The sequence below is a fragment of the Peromyscus leucopus genome, chromosome 23 (genome assembly GCF_004664715.2).
Source record: "Peromyscus leucopus breed LL Stock chromosome 23, UCI_PerLeu_2.1, whole genome shotgun sequence".
Classification (NCBI taxonomy): Eukaryota; Metazoa; Chordata; class Mammalia; order Rodentia; family Cricetidae; genus Peromyscus; species Peromyscus leucopus.
Window position 1 is genome coordinate 25,968,306 of NC_051082.1, and position 16,234 is coordinate 25,984,539.

The 16,234-nt window shown below is 51.9% G+C and overlaps 1 protein-coding gene across 2 annotated transcripts in view; it reads right to left on the reverse strand.

The window, feature by feature from the left end:
• Eln (elastin) overlaps nt 1-16,234 on the reverse strand; it is a 43,327-nt gene that overhangs the window by 8,153 nt on the left and 18,940 nt on the right. Inside the window, exons 11-26 of one of the 2 annotated variants that reach the window (XM_037198302.1) lie at nt 14,538-14,609; nt 13,809-13,838; nt 12,976-13,047; nt 11,273-11,314; nt 10,841-10,885; nt 10,520-10,567; nt 7,732-7,821; nt 7,583-7,642; nt 6,659-6,826; nt 5,479-5,532; nt 4,920-5,009; nt 4,231-4,278; nt 3,746-3,844; nt 1,780-1,848; nt 754-882; nt 607-666 (exon numbers count right to left, since the gene is read on the reverse strand). In XM_037198302.1, the coding sequence (XP_037054197.1) occupies nt 607-666; nt 754-882; nt 1,780-1,848; nt 3,746-3,844; nt 4,231-4,278; nt 4,920-5,009; nt 5,479-5,532; nt 6,659-6,826; nt 7,583-7,642; nt 7,732-7,821; nt 10,520-10,567; nt 10,841-10,885; nt 11,273-11,314; nt 12,976-13,047; nt 13,809-13,838; nt 14,538-14,609 (1,176 nt within the window). Of the gene's footprint in view, nt 1-606; nt 667-753; nt 883-1,779; nt 1,849-3,745; nt 3,845-4,230; nt 4,279-4,919; nt 5,010-5,478; nt 5,533-6,658; nt 6,827-7,582; nt 7,643-7,731; nt 7,825-10,519; nt 10,568-10,840; nt 10,886-11,272; nt 11,315-12,975; nt 13,048-13,808; nt 13,839-14,537; nt 14,610-16,234 lie in introns of both variants that reach the window. The other variant, XM_028870102.2, reaches the window with a different exon arrangement.

The window sequence follows — 16,234 nt, forward strand, 5'->3', positions numbered from 1 at the left end:
TGGTCTGGAACTATAGACCAGGCTGGCATCAAACTCATAGAGATCTACCTGTGGCTGCCTCCTGAGTGCTGGGATTAGAGGCGTGCACTTCCATTCCCAGCTTTTGAAGGAATCTATTTAATACTCTCCCTCACCCAAGGGTCTCATGTAGCCCAGGTTGGACTTGAACTGAAAGCCCTCTTGAATTTCTGGTCCTCTTGCCTCTATCTCACAATTGCTGGGATGGGATTACAGGCAAGCACCACCATGCCTGGTGCATGCAATGCTGGGTATGGAAGCCAGGGCTTCGTGCATTCTAGGCAAGTGCTCCACCAGCTAAACCACACCCTCATCCGAATCTCTGAAATTCTCCTAGTGACCTTCCGTGTGCCCTCATGCCATTGACTCCCACACTTGATACATAAGCTAAAGGAATCCCGGAAGTCACTCAGCTATCTCGAGAACCAAGACTTGAGCCCAGGTCTCCCTCTTGCTGGGTCTGTGTTTCCCAGCCCTCTGCTAGGTGCCATGGGGACCTAAAGACAGTAAGGATGTATCTGAGAGGTTGTTTCCGGTGGCCGTGTGTCCTGGCTACGTGGCTGGGGACAGGAGAGGGGGTGCACTCACTGTACTGGGCTTTGGCGGCTGCCTTAGCAGCAGATTTGGCGGCAGCCGGCGTCCCTGCTCCTGAAGAGAGAGGAAGGACATTGAAGATGGCGCCCATGGAGGCTTCAGGGAACCCCCAGACCCACCCACTCATTCACCATAGCTCACCAATACCACCAGGTCCAATGCCGATGCCGGGACCAGCTCCAATACCAGTAACACCACCAGGGCCAACTCCACCAGGAACTCCACCCACACCGACTCCACCAGGAACACCACCAACGCCAGGGCCCAAACCTACAAGAGAAGGAACAGCTTCTATAATCATGGAGCTTATCTATAATCATGGCCCAAAGAAAGAGGGCAGGAGCTGATGAAGAGTCCACAGCTATGAGTTAGGAGCTGTGGGTTCTCTTCCTAGCCCTGGCAAAGACTAGCTGTGTGATCTTGGGGCAGATACTATCCCTTGCTGGGCTTCTTTTTGCTCCTCTGTAATAAAAGTCAGAAGTAAATTTAGTAGTTTGTAACCTTTTGAAGGACAGGGACACCTTGGAGGCTTGCTTAAGGATGATGAAGGACAAGCAGTTTATTTTGGTTGTTTGTTTTACTTTTTGCTTTTTTAGTACTGGAGAGTGAATGGGAGGCTTTGAACATGCTAGCCAAGTGTTCTACCACTGAGCCACGCCCCAGCCCCTCACTGGGGGATTCTATGCAGGGGCTCTACCACTGAGCCACACCCCAGCCCCTCACTGGGGGATTCTAGGCAGGGAATGTAGCCCCTCAAGGGGATACGGCTGGACTCTGCCTAGCTTGAGATTCAGAAGAGGACCAGCCCTAGTTGGACTTGGGGAACCAGGCGCTTTTAGAAGTAGGCTGAGGCAGGGTCATGGAGGGGTTGGCAGGCTTACACTGCTAAAAGGGAGAGGGCAAGCTAAAAGCTATGAGAAAAGCCCATACTCAGGGCTTGGGGTGTGGCTCAGTTGGTAGAGTGCTCACCTAGCATGCTGGAAGCCCTGGGTTCCAGCTCCCAGCACCGCACAATCAAAGTTTGGGGGCACATGCCTGGAATCCCAGCATATGAGAGCACACGAGCAGGAGGAACAGGAGTTCAAGGTCACCCTTAGCTCCTCAGCAGGAGATGTGAGAAGGCTATGGTCTGGGGTCGAAGGTCAGGTACAGATGGGAACAACTTACCATACTGGCCCGCTTTGGCGGCTGCCTTGGCGGCGGCGGCAGCAGCTGCAGCTGCAGGGGTACCTGCTCCTGTTTGGATAAAGGGAGCATAAGATGATGTCCAATATCCCCTCCTCATCTTTACCACCCCTTCCAGAGTCCACCATGGGTATCCCTCTCTGGGTACCACGCCTCACACTGGAGACAGACAGAGAAGGGTGCTGAGGTGGGTGGCTGGGCTTCAGACAGTGCTGCTGACGCCCCCTGCTGGCAACCTGGACATGTCCCTGTTTTGCTTGGGCTTCAGCGAAGAGCTGAGAGGTGATTCTAGCCCTGTTTGGGATGCTCTTAAGTACAAAATTCCTAGCAGCACCTGTACCCCAAGTAATTGTAGGAAATGAGCCCTTCCTTATCTTTTATTTATTTATTTTTAAACACATGTGCACACACACATTTACAAATGTTTTATTGGGGATTTAACTAAGGAAGTATTGAATATACAGATCTGTTTTGGAGCATTTGATTTTTTTTATTTTTTTAGGTTTTTCAAGACAGAGTTTCTCTGTGTAGCTTTGTGCCTTTCCTGGAACTCACTTGGTAGCCCAGGCTGGCCTTGAACTCACAGAGATCCGCCTGCCTCTGCCTCCTGAGTGCTGGGATTAAAGGCGTGAGCCACCACCACCCGGCGCATTTGATTTTTTAACAGGTTTCTTTGTATAAATGAGTACAAGAATCACACTATTCATACAAGTCCTCCTTATCTTCTCTCTCTCTCCTTTTTTTTTTTTTTTGGTGTTTTTTCAAGACAAGGTTTCCCTGTTTAACAGCCCTGGCTGCTCTGGAACTCGCTTTGTAGGCCAGGCTGGCCTCAAACTCACAGAGATCTGCCTGCTTCTGCCTTCTGAGTGCTGGGATTAAAAGTGTGTGCCACCACACCTGGCTACCCTTGTCTTCTTTCTGATTGCACTTTGTACTTTGAGGCAGGGTCTCTCGCTGAACCCAGAGCCTGCTGTTCCAGCTGTTCTAGCTAGCCAGCTCGCCCTGGGGAGTCCCCGTCTCTCCTCCCACATGCTAAGATTACAGGCAGGCCGCCATGTCCACTGGCTTTTATGTGGTTTCCGGGGATTCAGCCTCTGGTCCTTACACTTACTGCAATGCAGATGCTCATGTCCCCGTACCATCTCCCACGCATCCTTTCGCTTTCCTTTTAAAATTCACACTTGTTTATTTATTTGTGTGTGTGCATGCTCACATGCTCCCCAGCACACATTTGGGGGTTAGAAGGCAACTTGTGGGAATCATTTCTCTCATTCTGACATGTGGGGGTTTCAGGATTTGAACTCAGGTTGTCAGGCTTGGCTGCAAGTGCCTCTACCCACCGAGTGCCCCTTCTTTCTTTGCAGTACCGGGAATGAACCCAGGCTCCTCTGCATGCTCAGCAAACACTCTACCCACCACTCAGCCACACTCCCAGCCCTAGCTCCTTTCTGAAAGAAACACAGAAGGGCAGTTTTCTCCTGGGTGTCGGGGGAGGGATACAGAAGAGAAATCTTCCGATGGGAGAACAACAACTAGGGCGTCCTTGAATGCCAAGGTCTTCGAATCATCTCCCTTTGACCTCTGACTGGTGTATGGGAAAGGACCTAAGGTCACCTGAGTGAAGGGTCTTCTGTTGGTAAGGAACTAGAAATACCTCAGAGTAAAAGGCATGTCACGTCACTCCACTCTGGGTGACCCAGGGATCTCCCACAGAGCTAGCTGAGTCTCCCACAGCATGGAGAGGCTTGCCAGAGATCAGCAACTGGGTCCCTACAGAGTGCTCCCCCTCACTCAACTACTTTAGGGGAAATGGTCCCCTCTTCCCCACTCAGTTCTGGGGTCAGTTTTCCTATCTGTAAAATGGGGTCAGTTTTCCTATCTGTAAAATGCCAAGCCCCAATCCCATAAGACCATACAAGCCCATCTCAGGATGGGGAACACAGCTCACCTGGCACTCCCCCAGTGCCCGGTACACCTGGTATTGCTCCTGCTCCTGCACCTGGCACCAGGCCTCCCAGGCCTCCCAGGCCTCCGGCTCCACCAGCACCTGGAGGAGAGAAGAATAAACACCAGTGTTCACCTCATCCATCCATCCATCCATCCATCCATCCATCCATCCATCCATCCACCCATTTATCCACCGCCACCCACCCAACCACATGTATATGTGTATGTATGTATGGATAAATGGAGAGGGAGGTGGGGGGCAGGATTGCCTAGCATCTTCAACACACTCCTTTGGAGTGAGCTGGTGAACAAGGTACCAATAGTCTGAATAGCAAATGGCCATGGTGGAAGAGCTGAGCGTGCCTTAGAAGGCAGATGGGGGCTGTGGATTTGCATCTTGGCCCTGGAGGCCCAAGTGTGAGGTTGCTCTGCCCTCGCTTAGAGCCTAGGCTCGAGAAGGGCATCGGACAGGGCAACGTTACTCACCATACTTGGCAGCTTTGGCGGCAGCAGCAGCGGCTGCTTGGCCTGCCCCTGCAAGGAAAAGAGAAGAGCAGGTGGGTACATGGATAGATGGGTCAAAAGGGCGGAGTAGTGGGGGGACAGGTGGTCAGGCAGGCAGGGGAGTAGTATGTAGTTAGAAAGATGGATGGATGGGTGTGTGAATAGATTGATGGATGATATATACATGGAGAGATGGATAGGTAAATGGATGGATACACAGATGGCTGGATAGACATATGTGTATTTGTATGGGTAGATAAATGGATGAACAGGAGATAGATGATGCATAGATGTGTAGATAAATGAGATGACTAGGTGGATGGATACATGGATGAATAGGCAATAGATTAATGGGTAGATGGATGGATAAATAGACGAGTGGATGGATAACGGATAGATAGATAGATGGTTGGATAGATGGATGGACAGATAGATAAATGGGTGGATTGATGGATAGGTGGAAAAATAGATGGATGGGTGCTCTTTTGCCTGGATTGCTGCTGAGCAATGACCATAGCTTTCCCTGCCCTTAAAGGCTATGAAGATTACCTCTCCCTTCCATAGCACACTCAAACCCACATCCACTCTCCAACGCCCTGCATGACTCGAGACCCCTGCTCCTTCTCCCCCAGCTTCTCAAAGATAGAACTAAAGCTCACGGGGAAGAATACCTCCGAGTCCAGCTCCAGCTCCAACACCATAGCCAGGAAAGCCCCCAGCACCAACTCCATATGTTGGAATGCCAACTCCACCTCTGCCTCCTGTGGAGGAGAAAGAATCCAATGAAAAGAGACTCCTGTGAGGCTGGGCAAACTCTGGAAGGATGCTCATTGGCTGGGAGAAAGGATGCGATGTATGCTTCCTTTAAGCTGGTCCCTGAGGACAGGAAACTGGGGTTCCTGGGGTCCCGGACCAGTCTCCTCCATGAAGTATGAGTCTTCTCTGGTTCTCTTCCCTAGGTGTGTGGGGAAGCATCGCTTTGTTATGGAGAAGTGAGTGGTTTTACTTCTGTCGTTTGAGAGGACTTTAGCCACAGCATGGAAGGGTAGGGACACTATATAGACTGGGGATGCCATCCTGGGATGGCCCTATCGCTCAGCAGCATGGCTTCATGGTTGGAGACAACTGGAGAGACACAATCTATCCTGGGATCCAATGGCTCCAAGTAGCTCTGTTTGAGACTTTCCCTGGGCCAGCGGAAGCCGGTACAGGGATGACCAGGGCACTCACCATATTTGGCAGCTTTGGCAGCAGCTTTGGCAGCAGCAGCTGGTGACACAGCCCCTGGGGAGATCAAGAGGGACAGGGATCAAGACTGCTCAGGAGAGAATGGAGGAGAGATGGTCAACGTATACCTCTCTGTCTACCTGTCTGTTACTCCATCTTTGTTTATCTGTAGAGCTGAGATACTTGTTCATTCATCCATTCATCTTCTATCCCGTCTCTGTTTATCCTTCTGCTGTCTGTCCTTAGATCTCAGTCCACCCACCTACCCATTAACTCTCTGTCCATTTGTAGATTGATGGATAAGGAAGATAAGTAGATGGATAAATGTATGCATGGATAAATGGATAAATGGAAGGATGGAGGAATGAGTAGATGGAAACCCATGTATCTATCACTTAGTCACCTGCTGTTGTATCCATCTCCCCATCAGCTTACCCACCCATCTGCCTGTCCGTCTATCAATAGCCTACATACCCACCTGCCCATGTACTCATCAGCTTGTCAATCAGCCTGCCTATCTGTCTCTCCATCACCTTAGCCACCTACTTGCTCCTGCATCCATGCAACCATCCATGCATGCACCCTAGTATCGATGTATTTATTCCTGCATCCATTCTTCAAAGCACCTATGTAGCTTCCTACCTGCATGCCTATCTGCTTTTCCATCTACTGATGCATCTTTCCTCACTACTCTTAGCCCATGTATTCACTCATTTTTATATCGATTCAGCCTCTGCTCACTCTCTCATTGGTCAGTTTAACTGCTCATCTACACGACCACTTCTATGGCCACCCACTTAACCATTTACAAATCTGTCCACTGACTCATCTATCTCCCCTTTACTGAGAGAACCTACTTAGCTAAGGATGGGGGCATATTAATGAAAGGCATGGTTCCTGCCTCGGCAGCACACTGTCAGTTACGAGGGAAGTTGGAGAGGCTGCTGTTGCTGGAAGCTAGTTAGAAGGTTGTCATAGTCCAAAAAAGGAGGGGATTAGACTTGGTCAAGAGTATGTATAGAAGAATGAATGAATAAGACTTAGGGAGCACTCAAAGTCTTGGCAATACTCTATATTGCACACACACACACACACACACACACACACACGCACACGCACACGCACGCACACACGCACGCACGCACGCACGCATGTGCATACGCACACACAGAACCCAGCTTACCTGGTCCACCCACAATGCCTGGGCCTCCGATACCAGGGCCCCCAACACCTGGGATGCCACCAACACCAACACCTGGGATGCCACCAACACCTGGGATCCCAACACCTGGGATCCCAACACCTGGGACCCTAACTCCTGGTCCACCAGGTACTAAGCCTCCAGCAGCTCCTGTAGATGGAAAGAGGATTGTCTCAGACTGAGCCTTGTGGGGACCTCTGCAGGCCTCCCAGGGCAGATGTATAGGTCAGCATTGAGACCACAGTCCAGATGCTGAGTGCAGCATCACATGCAGATGGGTTGGTGATTTCTCTACAAGGATCCAACTCATCAGAGAGCTGGAGATGGACTAAGATGGAGCCCAGAGAGACCTCTAGTTTGGATATGTAGCTGGGAAGAACAAAATCAACTCCAGAGCAAAATCAAAATATCTGCTATAGGCACCTAGGCTGTGGGTTTTTTTTTTTTTGTGTGTGTGTGTGTTTGTGTTTTGTTTTTGTTCTTTTGTTATCATGTTTTATTTTGCAGTATTGGGAATTGGAACCAGGACTTTGCACATGCTACCACTCTACCACTGAGCCACACCCCAGCCCCTCACTGGGGGATTCTAGGCAGGTGCTCTACCACTGAGCCACACCCCAGCCCCTCACTGGGGGATTCTAGGCAGGGGCTCTACCACTGAGCCACACCACCCCAGCCCCTCACTGGGGGACTTCCAGGCAGGTGCTGTATGGCAGCATCTCTTCCTCTACAAAGTCCATGCAGAGTAAGAGCTTCCTTCCAGGTAGAGTGACCAGGATGGACAAAAGCTTCCCTTTGGAGAAGATCAGAGTGCCCTAGGTGATCAGAGGCAAAGTCTCCCCCTCTTCATGGCTCTCCCATGTTCATGCAGAGCCCCAAGCCTGCTGCTTCTCAGGGGACACTCACCATACTTAGCAGCCTTAGCAGCAGCCTTTGCAGCAGCTGCTGCTGCGGGAGTCCCGGCGCCTAGGAAGACAGACAGGCCCAGAGGGTGAGGCTCTGCCCCCGTGGCTCCCCCGAAGACACCTCCACCCTCCAGCTGGGAGAAACATTACCTGCAATGCCTCCAATCCCGGGAATCGCTCCAGCACCACCAGGAATGCCAGCCCCTCCAACACCAGGGAGGACTCCAGCTCCTCCAGCACCTGCTGGGACAGAGAGGGCACCATGTGGCTCCCTGGAGCTGCTTCTGGGGCCAGAAAGGAAGGCTCCAGCGGTGCCAGCATGGTGTGTGTGTGTGTGTGTGTGTGTGTGTGTGTGTGTGTGTGTGTATGAGTGTACTTGTGTATGTACATGAGTGTCAAGGCCGAAGTTAATCTTGAGTACATTGCCTCCAGAATTTTTTTCTTTTTCCCCTCTCTCACAGGTATGTACATGTATATGCATGTTTTTCCATGCATGCAGGAGCACATGCACGTGGGTGATCATGCATCTGTCTGTGCATGCATGCAGAGACCCAAGTTTGATGTCGGGGGATCATCCTTGATGATCTTTTACTTTATTCATCCGGGCAGACTCTCCCAATCAATATGGCTAGTCTTACAATGTGGCCTGACTCTGAGGAATTTTCCGTCTCTGCCTTCCTTGGCTGGAATTACAGGTGGGCCATTGCATCTGGCATCTCTGTGGGTTTCTGGGTGGGTGTGTGAGGGATCCGAACTCTAGTCCTCATGCTTACAAAGCAAGCACTTTAACCGCGGAGACATATCCCCAGGCCCCGTCTTGATTTCTGAGACAGGGTCTCTCACTTTTACCCGGACTGTGCCGGCTAGCCTGGCTGGCCAGTGAGTCCCAGGTACTCACCTGTCTCCACCACTCCGGCGCTCCCTCGCCTGCCTTTTTAATGTGGATTACGGGGCACGGGACTCAGGACCTCATGCTTAGGTAGCAAGCACTGTGCCGACTGAGTTATCTCCTTAGGCCCCTTACTGACTGCTTTTGTGAGACAGGGTCTCAACGAGGTAGCCCAGGCTGGCCTTGAACTCTCAATCCTGCTGCTTCAGCCTCCTGGTGGGATGCTGGCTTTTTACCCATCATCCTCTCGCCCAGAAACAAGCCTCAGTATCTCCAGATGGGCTTGTTTGGGAAGGTTCCTACCCCAGAGTTCTTGGGTTTGCCCCCAAAGTGTTCGTTTTGACACGCTTATTAAGGGAGTCCAGTGTTCACAGACAAATCTCCTTCTAATCACTGCTACATACCGAGAAACCACAAGCTCCGTTCCTTGGGCCAGAGGGGCCCCCAAAGGAATGCTGAAGGCTTCCTTTCCCTGTGTTCCAAAGACTCAGCCAAATTCATAATCCAAGTGTCTGGCCGCCCGGCTCTGGCAGCCCCTCTCTCCAGGCTCTCCAGCTCCCATTTCCCAGCTATTCCCACCAAGCCCCGTTTGCCAAGGGGCCTCTCTCTGTGCCTGGAGAAAAGCCTGGGGCCCTCTACAGGGCAGGATCAGTTCTTCCTCTAACTTCTGCATCCCTCCCCTCAGCTGGTAGGGTCCTCTGTCCTCACTCCCCCTGACCTGGAAACAGGAAGGCCTCCTGGGTTGGGGAGAGAGGAGAGGACTTTGGCTCTAGTGAGCTGACCTCCATCTGAAGCAGGAAGAAGATGCCCACTCTGTCCACTGCAAGGACATGGAACTGCCACACCACACTCCCATATCCACAGCTAGGCTGTCCAGGGGATTGTGCGCTTGGGAAAGGGTTACATTTTTGTAGTGTATGTGAAATAAATGGATAACATTAAAAAACTCTTATACAGGTACTGCCTATATTTCTCTCTCTAATCACCGTCACGCTCATCTTTATGCTTGGGTGCCTCCTTCCTCTTTTATGTTTTGAGAAGGGCCAAAGGGCTTCATGTAGCTCAGGATAGCCTCAAACTTGTTATGTAGTGAAAGGAAGGCTTCAAACTTCCAATCTGCCTGTCACCCTGCCCCTCCTCCCCCCCAAATGCTGAGTCCTCACACTCCGTTCTTTCTCTCTGACCCACAGGGCAAATGCCACCTGTATGCTAAGGCCTTGAATGATGGGTTAGCTTCCTTCAAGATGTTTCCCTCACCCTCCCCATGGAGAAATAATGGCTTGCAGGCCCGTGTCCACACCCCTTGAGATGGGTGGGTGGAGAAAGGGGTGATGGGTGCAGGAAAGGAAGGATGTAGGAATGGAGAGAGGAAGGATCAGGGAGGGATAGAAGGAGGCATAGACGGAAGTGTGGTTGGAGGATGGAGAGTGGACAGAGGAGGGTGGGTGAATGGGTAAGAGAGATGGCTGGAGGGATGGATGGATGTGTATATGTGTGTGTAGTTAGGGAAGGGGCAGGTGTGGGAGGAAGATGGGTAGGATTGATGGATGAATAGGAGATGGATGGAGGGACAAGGAAGAGAAGGAAAGATGGGTGGGTGGATGGACTGAAGGAGGGTGATGATGAAGGAAGGATGAGTGAGAGAAGAGTAGGGGATGGAGGGAGGGATGAAGGATGAATGGAGGGGAGTGATGAACAAGGGAGAGGTGGAAGGGAGAGGTGGAGGGATGGGTGGAGGTGGGATAAGGGAAAGAGGGAGGTGTGGAGCAATGGATAGAGAGAAGGAGGGATGAATGGGTGGAGAAGAGTGACTGAGGAACAGAGGGGTTGATGGGTGGGTAGGGTATGGATGGATGAAGGAAGGGACGGAGATATGGATGGATTGGTAGAGGGATGGAGGGAAGGAGAGGGAGAGCATTATGTATGGGTCATGTTGAAAAGGGTGATAAGAAGGAGACACAGAAATCATCTGGCTTGTTTTTCTTCTAACCATCGCAGGATGGGGGAGTTGGGGGCCTGGAGGCTGGCAAGGGTCTCTAGAAAACTCACCATATTTCGCTGCTTTAGCTGCTGCCGCCGCTGCCTGGGATCCAACCCCTGGAAGAGGGGAGGTGAGAGGACCCTAAGCACGGTGCTGGTGTCCAGGTATCTCCAGAGTCCCATGCTCCCAGTCCCACAGACACCCAGATGTAGCTGGGGGCTTCTTAGCCAGTAAAGACCAAAGAGCTTTTCCAACCCAGATCAGGGTCTAGGCTTGGCCCAAGGTCTTCATGCTGGATGGGTAAGCTTGTGTTTTGGAGAGTTCCTGGCGCTGGGGGGGGGTATTGGTGTCCCTTTGCCTGGAAGCAGATGAGATTCCCACCCCCTTACCTGTCCCTGTTGGGTAGCCAGCCTTGCCGCCTGCACCAGCCACTCCTGTGAAGAAGATGCTTGGTTGTCACTCACACAGACTTTGACACTCTGCCCTCCCCATTTCCACTAAGCTGGAGTCTCCTCCCATCACCTCCAACAGAAGCGTATACAGATACAAGAATGCATAGGGGACACCATCCCATTTTACAGACAAAGATATTGAGTCTTAGACAAGGGATAATGGCTGGCTCAAGGAGTTGTGATAAGCAAGAGGGCCAGGACTGAATGCTGGGCCAAGTCCTCCGTATCAGTCTTTGTTCTTTGAGAATTTTTATTCTGGCACCTTGCCCCTTCTCCACTCTCTTGGCTTGGCTGGGCCTCAGTACCCTTGCTAGGCCCATAGAGCTGGAAAGGCTCAGAACACCACAAATCCATGAGGGTCTTACTTACCATAGGGCAACTTCCCATTGGTGTAGGGCAGTCCATAGCCACCTATGGACAGAGCAAGGGATGGATGGAATGAAGGATCAGTGCGTAGATGGAAAGTGAGAAGAGACACAGGGGTGGGAGGAAGGGGTAGGTAGAGTATGTGGGTGGATGGAGGGATGGATGTATAATGCAGGAGAGGAGGGTGGATGGAGAGATGAATTGGTATCGGGAAGAAGTGATGGATGGGTGAATGGAAAGGCATAGGCAGGATAATGGAGAGATAAATGGGTAGGAAAGGTGATGAATCCCCAGGGAGGAATGGGTGGAGAGAAAGGGTGATGGATGGATGGATGGATGGATAGATGGACAGATGGACGGATAGATGGACGGATGGACAGATGGACAGATGGAGGGAAGGAGGGATAGATGGTGAGGAAGGGGTGATGGAGAGATGGGGGAGACGCCTTGCTCATCTCCCATCTACCTGAATGGACAGACCTCCCCCCTCCACAGGAGCTGTAACACCCTCTTGAGGATCATCAACTGTTAGCAAAGTCTATCAGGTAGAGCAGGAAGAAGACACCCGCTCCTTTCCAAACCTCAGTCCCAGCGTGGTCCCGGGATCTGAGTGTCCACCTTGAGCGCATGCTCCCCACAGGGGCTGCTGTCTGGACTGACGGCTGCGGCAGAGGTGCCGGATAGCTAGACATAGTAGCTACAGTGTGACTAGGGTGGGTTTCCCCTTCTCTTCTCCATTCTTTCTTGATTTTGTTTTGAGGTAGGGTCCCATTCTGTAGCCCAGGCTGGGCTTCCAGCTCATTGTGTAACTCGCTAGTAGCCCAGGCTGGCCTTGAAACTACATAATCCTCCTGCTTCCAGCTTCCAGAGTGCTGGGGTTATAATCCTAGTCCAACCATGCCTGGCTTTAAGTGGTAAGTCTTGTAATTTGTGTGTGTGTGTGTGTGTGTGTGTGTGTGTGTGTGTGTGTGTGTATGTGTGTAGGCACGGATATCACTCTGTGTGTGTGTGTGTGTGTGTGTAGGCATGGATACCACTGTGTGTGTACATGTTTGTGTGTGTGTGTGTGTGTGTAGGCATGGATACCACTGTGTGTGTGTACATGTGTGTGTGTGTGTGTGTGTGTGTGTGTGTGTGTGTGTGTGTGTGTAGGCACGGATACCACTGTGTGTGTGTGTGTGTATGTATGTAGGCATGGATATCACTGTGTGTGTGTGTGTGTGTGTGTGTGTGTGTGTGTATGTGTGTAGGCATGGATACCACTGTGTGTGTATACATGTTTGTGTGTGTGTGTGTGTAGGCATGGATACCACTGTGTGTGTGTACATGTTTGTGTGTGTGTGTGTGGTGTTGTTTGTGTGTGTGTGTGTGTGTGTGTGTGTAGGCACGGATACCATTGTGTGCAAGTGGAGTTCCTATGACAACCTCAGGTATGGGTCCTCACCTTCCTCTTATCTAAGGAAGGGTCTTTGTTGTTTGCTGTTGTGTACAGCAGGGTCGCTGGCCCATGAGCTTTCAGAGTCTCCTGCCTCTGCCCCCATCTCATCATAGGAGTTCTGGGATGACAGATACACGCTGCTGCAGCTAGCTGTGTGTGGGTTCTGGGGATTTGAACTCAGGTCTTTACACTTGTGCAGGAAGAGCTTACCCACTGACCCATCTCCCTCCACCCCGACCAAGCCTCTTGAAACCTAACTCCGGCTTACCTGGCAGCTTCGGGGCTTTGATGGGGTAACCCAGGGGGACACCAGGCTGCTGTCCCCCAAAGGGCCCGACACCTGCAAGGACAGAGAGAGTGAACCAAAGCCCTGGGCTCCCGTGGCGGCCTCTTCTCACCCCCTGCCCATCAGTCCACTCTGCTCACGTGGAGTGAATTCATTCCTCACGGCACTCTGGAACTGTCCTGCCTAGAGGGGCCTCCCTGTCTCTCTGTCAGGGGTCTGAGAAGCACTCCCCAGTGATACCGATTGGCGGGAGTCGAGAGACACGCCCTACACTCATCTGTGCCGACCTTAGGCAGGGCTGGGTGTCTCGTTTCGTTTTGGATCCACATTGATGGAGTTTGGGTTAGAGCAATGGTTCTCAACCTTCCTAACGCTGAGACCCTTTAATACAGTTCCTCATGTTGTGGTGACCCGCCCCCCCACCACCATAAAATTATTTTCATCGCTACTTCATAACTGTAATTTTGCTGCCGTTATGAATCAGAACACAAATACTGACATGCAGGACATCTGATAAGTGACCCCTGTGAAAGCGTCATTCAGCCCCCAGAGGGGTCACAACCCATAGGTTGAGAACCACTGGGTTAGGCGACCATGGCCCAGGACTGATGACACTTTGGGCAGAAGCCTGGTTTTTGATGCTTTTTCTTTTTTAATTTTCAGAACGTGGGTTCTGGGGATTGAGCTTAGGTCCTCAGACTTGTATGTGATAAGCACTTGCTCAAGCCTTGCAGTGACAGAGCTGAAGGAGATGGAGCAGGTATGGCTAGGCTTCCGGGTGTCTAGCTCACTCAGGGAGAGCAGCTTCAACTCACCTGGGATTCCAGCAAAAGCACCACCTCCACCTGCAAAGACAAAGAGCTGTCACTGCGGCCCAGGGCTGAGTGTGCAGGGCTTCTTTTGTTTATGCTGGACAAGAGATCTACCACTGAGCCACACCCCAGCCCCTCCCTGGGGGATTCTAGGCAGGTGCTCTACCACTAAGGCTCATCCTGCCCCCATTCATTCATTAGTTCTTTGTTCTCATTTTATTAATTAATTAATTAATTAATTTATTTATTTTTGAGACAGTGTTTCTCTGAGTAGCACAGGTTGCCCTGGAACTTGGTGATCCACCTGCATCTGCCTCCCAAGTGCTGGGATTAAAGGCATATACTACCATTGCCTGACTCACTAGGGGTTTCTAAGCAGGTACTCTACTACTGAGCCATACCCCTCGGCCCTCTTTTTACTTTTAATTAGCAACAGTGGCCCACTAAGTTGTGGAGGCTGGCCTTGAACTTTCAAACCTCAGACTCTTGAGTTGCTTGGGATTATAGGCCTAGGTCACTAGGCCACGGTTACTCTGTGGGCTTTCTGAGCGCCATTCTGCCCTTCCTTGCCACAGAAGCAGGGCTGGCTGGGACATAAGAAGGACCTCCCTGTCCCCACAGGAGTCCCCCAGTAAGCCTAGAATCCCAAGGTTTCCCTTACACGCAGGCCAGTGCGCTGTGCAGGCTGACAGAGGGTCCTCCCTGGCCCCCAGCACAGGTGCCAACACATACCTGGAGCCTTGGCCTTGACTCCTGTGCCGGTGGGAACTCCGGGGAGCACCCCCACACCTGGGAACCGAGCTCCTGAGTGGGCAGAGACATGGGTGACAGTGAGGGGAGGGGTACTCTGCTTGGCAAGCCCTGCCCACCTGAGGCCTCTTAACCAATCCATCTCAGTGCTAATGGCCAGTCACAGGCGGGACTCACGGGGCAAGGAAAGTAAGGACCAGTTTGTGGGGACCTTCTTCCTCTGTGTGGCTCAAGCTGAGAGGATCCTCTCTCTCTCTCTCTCTCTCTCTCTCTCTCTCTCTCTCTCTCTCTCATCTATCTATCTATCTATCTATCTATCTATCTATCTATCTATCTATCTATTATTTCTTGGTGCTGTGAGTTGAATCCAGGGCCACAAATATGTACTAGCCCCTCACTGGGGGATTCTAGGCAGGTGTTCTACCACTCACACAGCCCCTCACTGGGGATTCTAGGCAGGAGCTCTACCACTGAGCCACACCCCAGCCCCTCACTGGGGGATTCTAGGCAGGTGTTCTACCACTGAGCCACACCCCAGCCCCTCACTGGGGGATTCTAGGCAGGTACTCTACCCCAGTCACACCCCAGCCCCTCACTGGGGGATTCTAGGCAGGGCTCTACCACTGAGTCACACCCCAGCCCCTCACTGGGGATTCTAGGCAGGTGCTCTACCACTGAGTCACACCCCAGCCCCTCACTGGGGGATTCTAGGCAGGTGCTCTACCACTGAGTCACACCCCAGCCCCTCACTGGGGGATTCTAGGCAGGTGCTCTACCACTGAGCACCCCCACACCCCGCAGTTAGTGCTCTTCTTACTTTTTGAGACAGAGGCTGGCTAAGTTACCCAGGCTAGACTAGAACTTTTGATTCACCTATCTCAGCCATCCAAATGGCTGGGGTAGCATGCCTGTGCCACTAGACCTGGCTGGAAGATGTGACTCTTCATCCCAAATCCACTGAGTCCGATCTCAGCCTCGGTGGACCTCAACTGTAAGTTATAGAGCCATCGTGACCAAGCTTAGGAGAAAAGGCGTGGCGAGATCTATCGCCACACCACCCTGAATGTGTCTGATTGCAGAAGCTAACCAAGCAGGGTTGGGGTGAGTTAACGCTTGGGTGGGGGAGAGCATAGAGAGGCACAGCCAGTGTGACATGCCTCACAGTGGCTACCTCTCAATGGATTGGAATCTACCAGATGCCTCCCTCCTCTCCTGCCTCCCCTGGGGCTTGGCTGCCTCCACCAGGAAGGAAGGGGCGCTCTGTCATCAAATCCCTGAATCTGGGCTTTTGGGGGATTTCAGGAGGCCCTGCTGGATGGGGAGGTAGGTCCTGGCAGGGAAAGAAGAAGTGAGGGGCAGTTCTCAGGGGGTGTCCCGGAGGGCAGACTTCCTGGGCGTGCCTATGCCTGGTGACTCAGGGCTTTTGGGAAAAAGCTGGCTGCCCTACACTAGGGACTCCATCTGTCCTCGGAGGACTGGTTTTAAGGCTGTGATGAGGGTGTTGGCCTGGGGTGAGGGATTGGGTGGGGCTGGGGAAGCTGACCTTTGTTGCCAAGGACCTAATGTCCATTAAGTTGAACTTGGACACTTAGGCAAACAGTCACTGGCCTCAGCTGGTCTCAGATTTAGGAGGAGAGGGAGTCAGAGGGTACATCCCCAACTTCTTTCTTCCTTTCTTC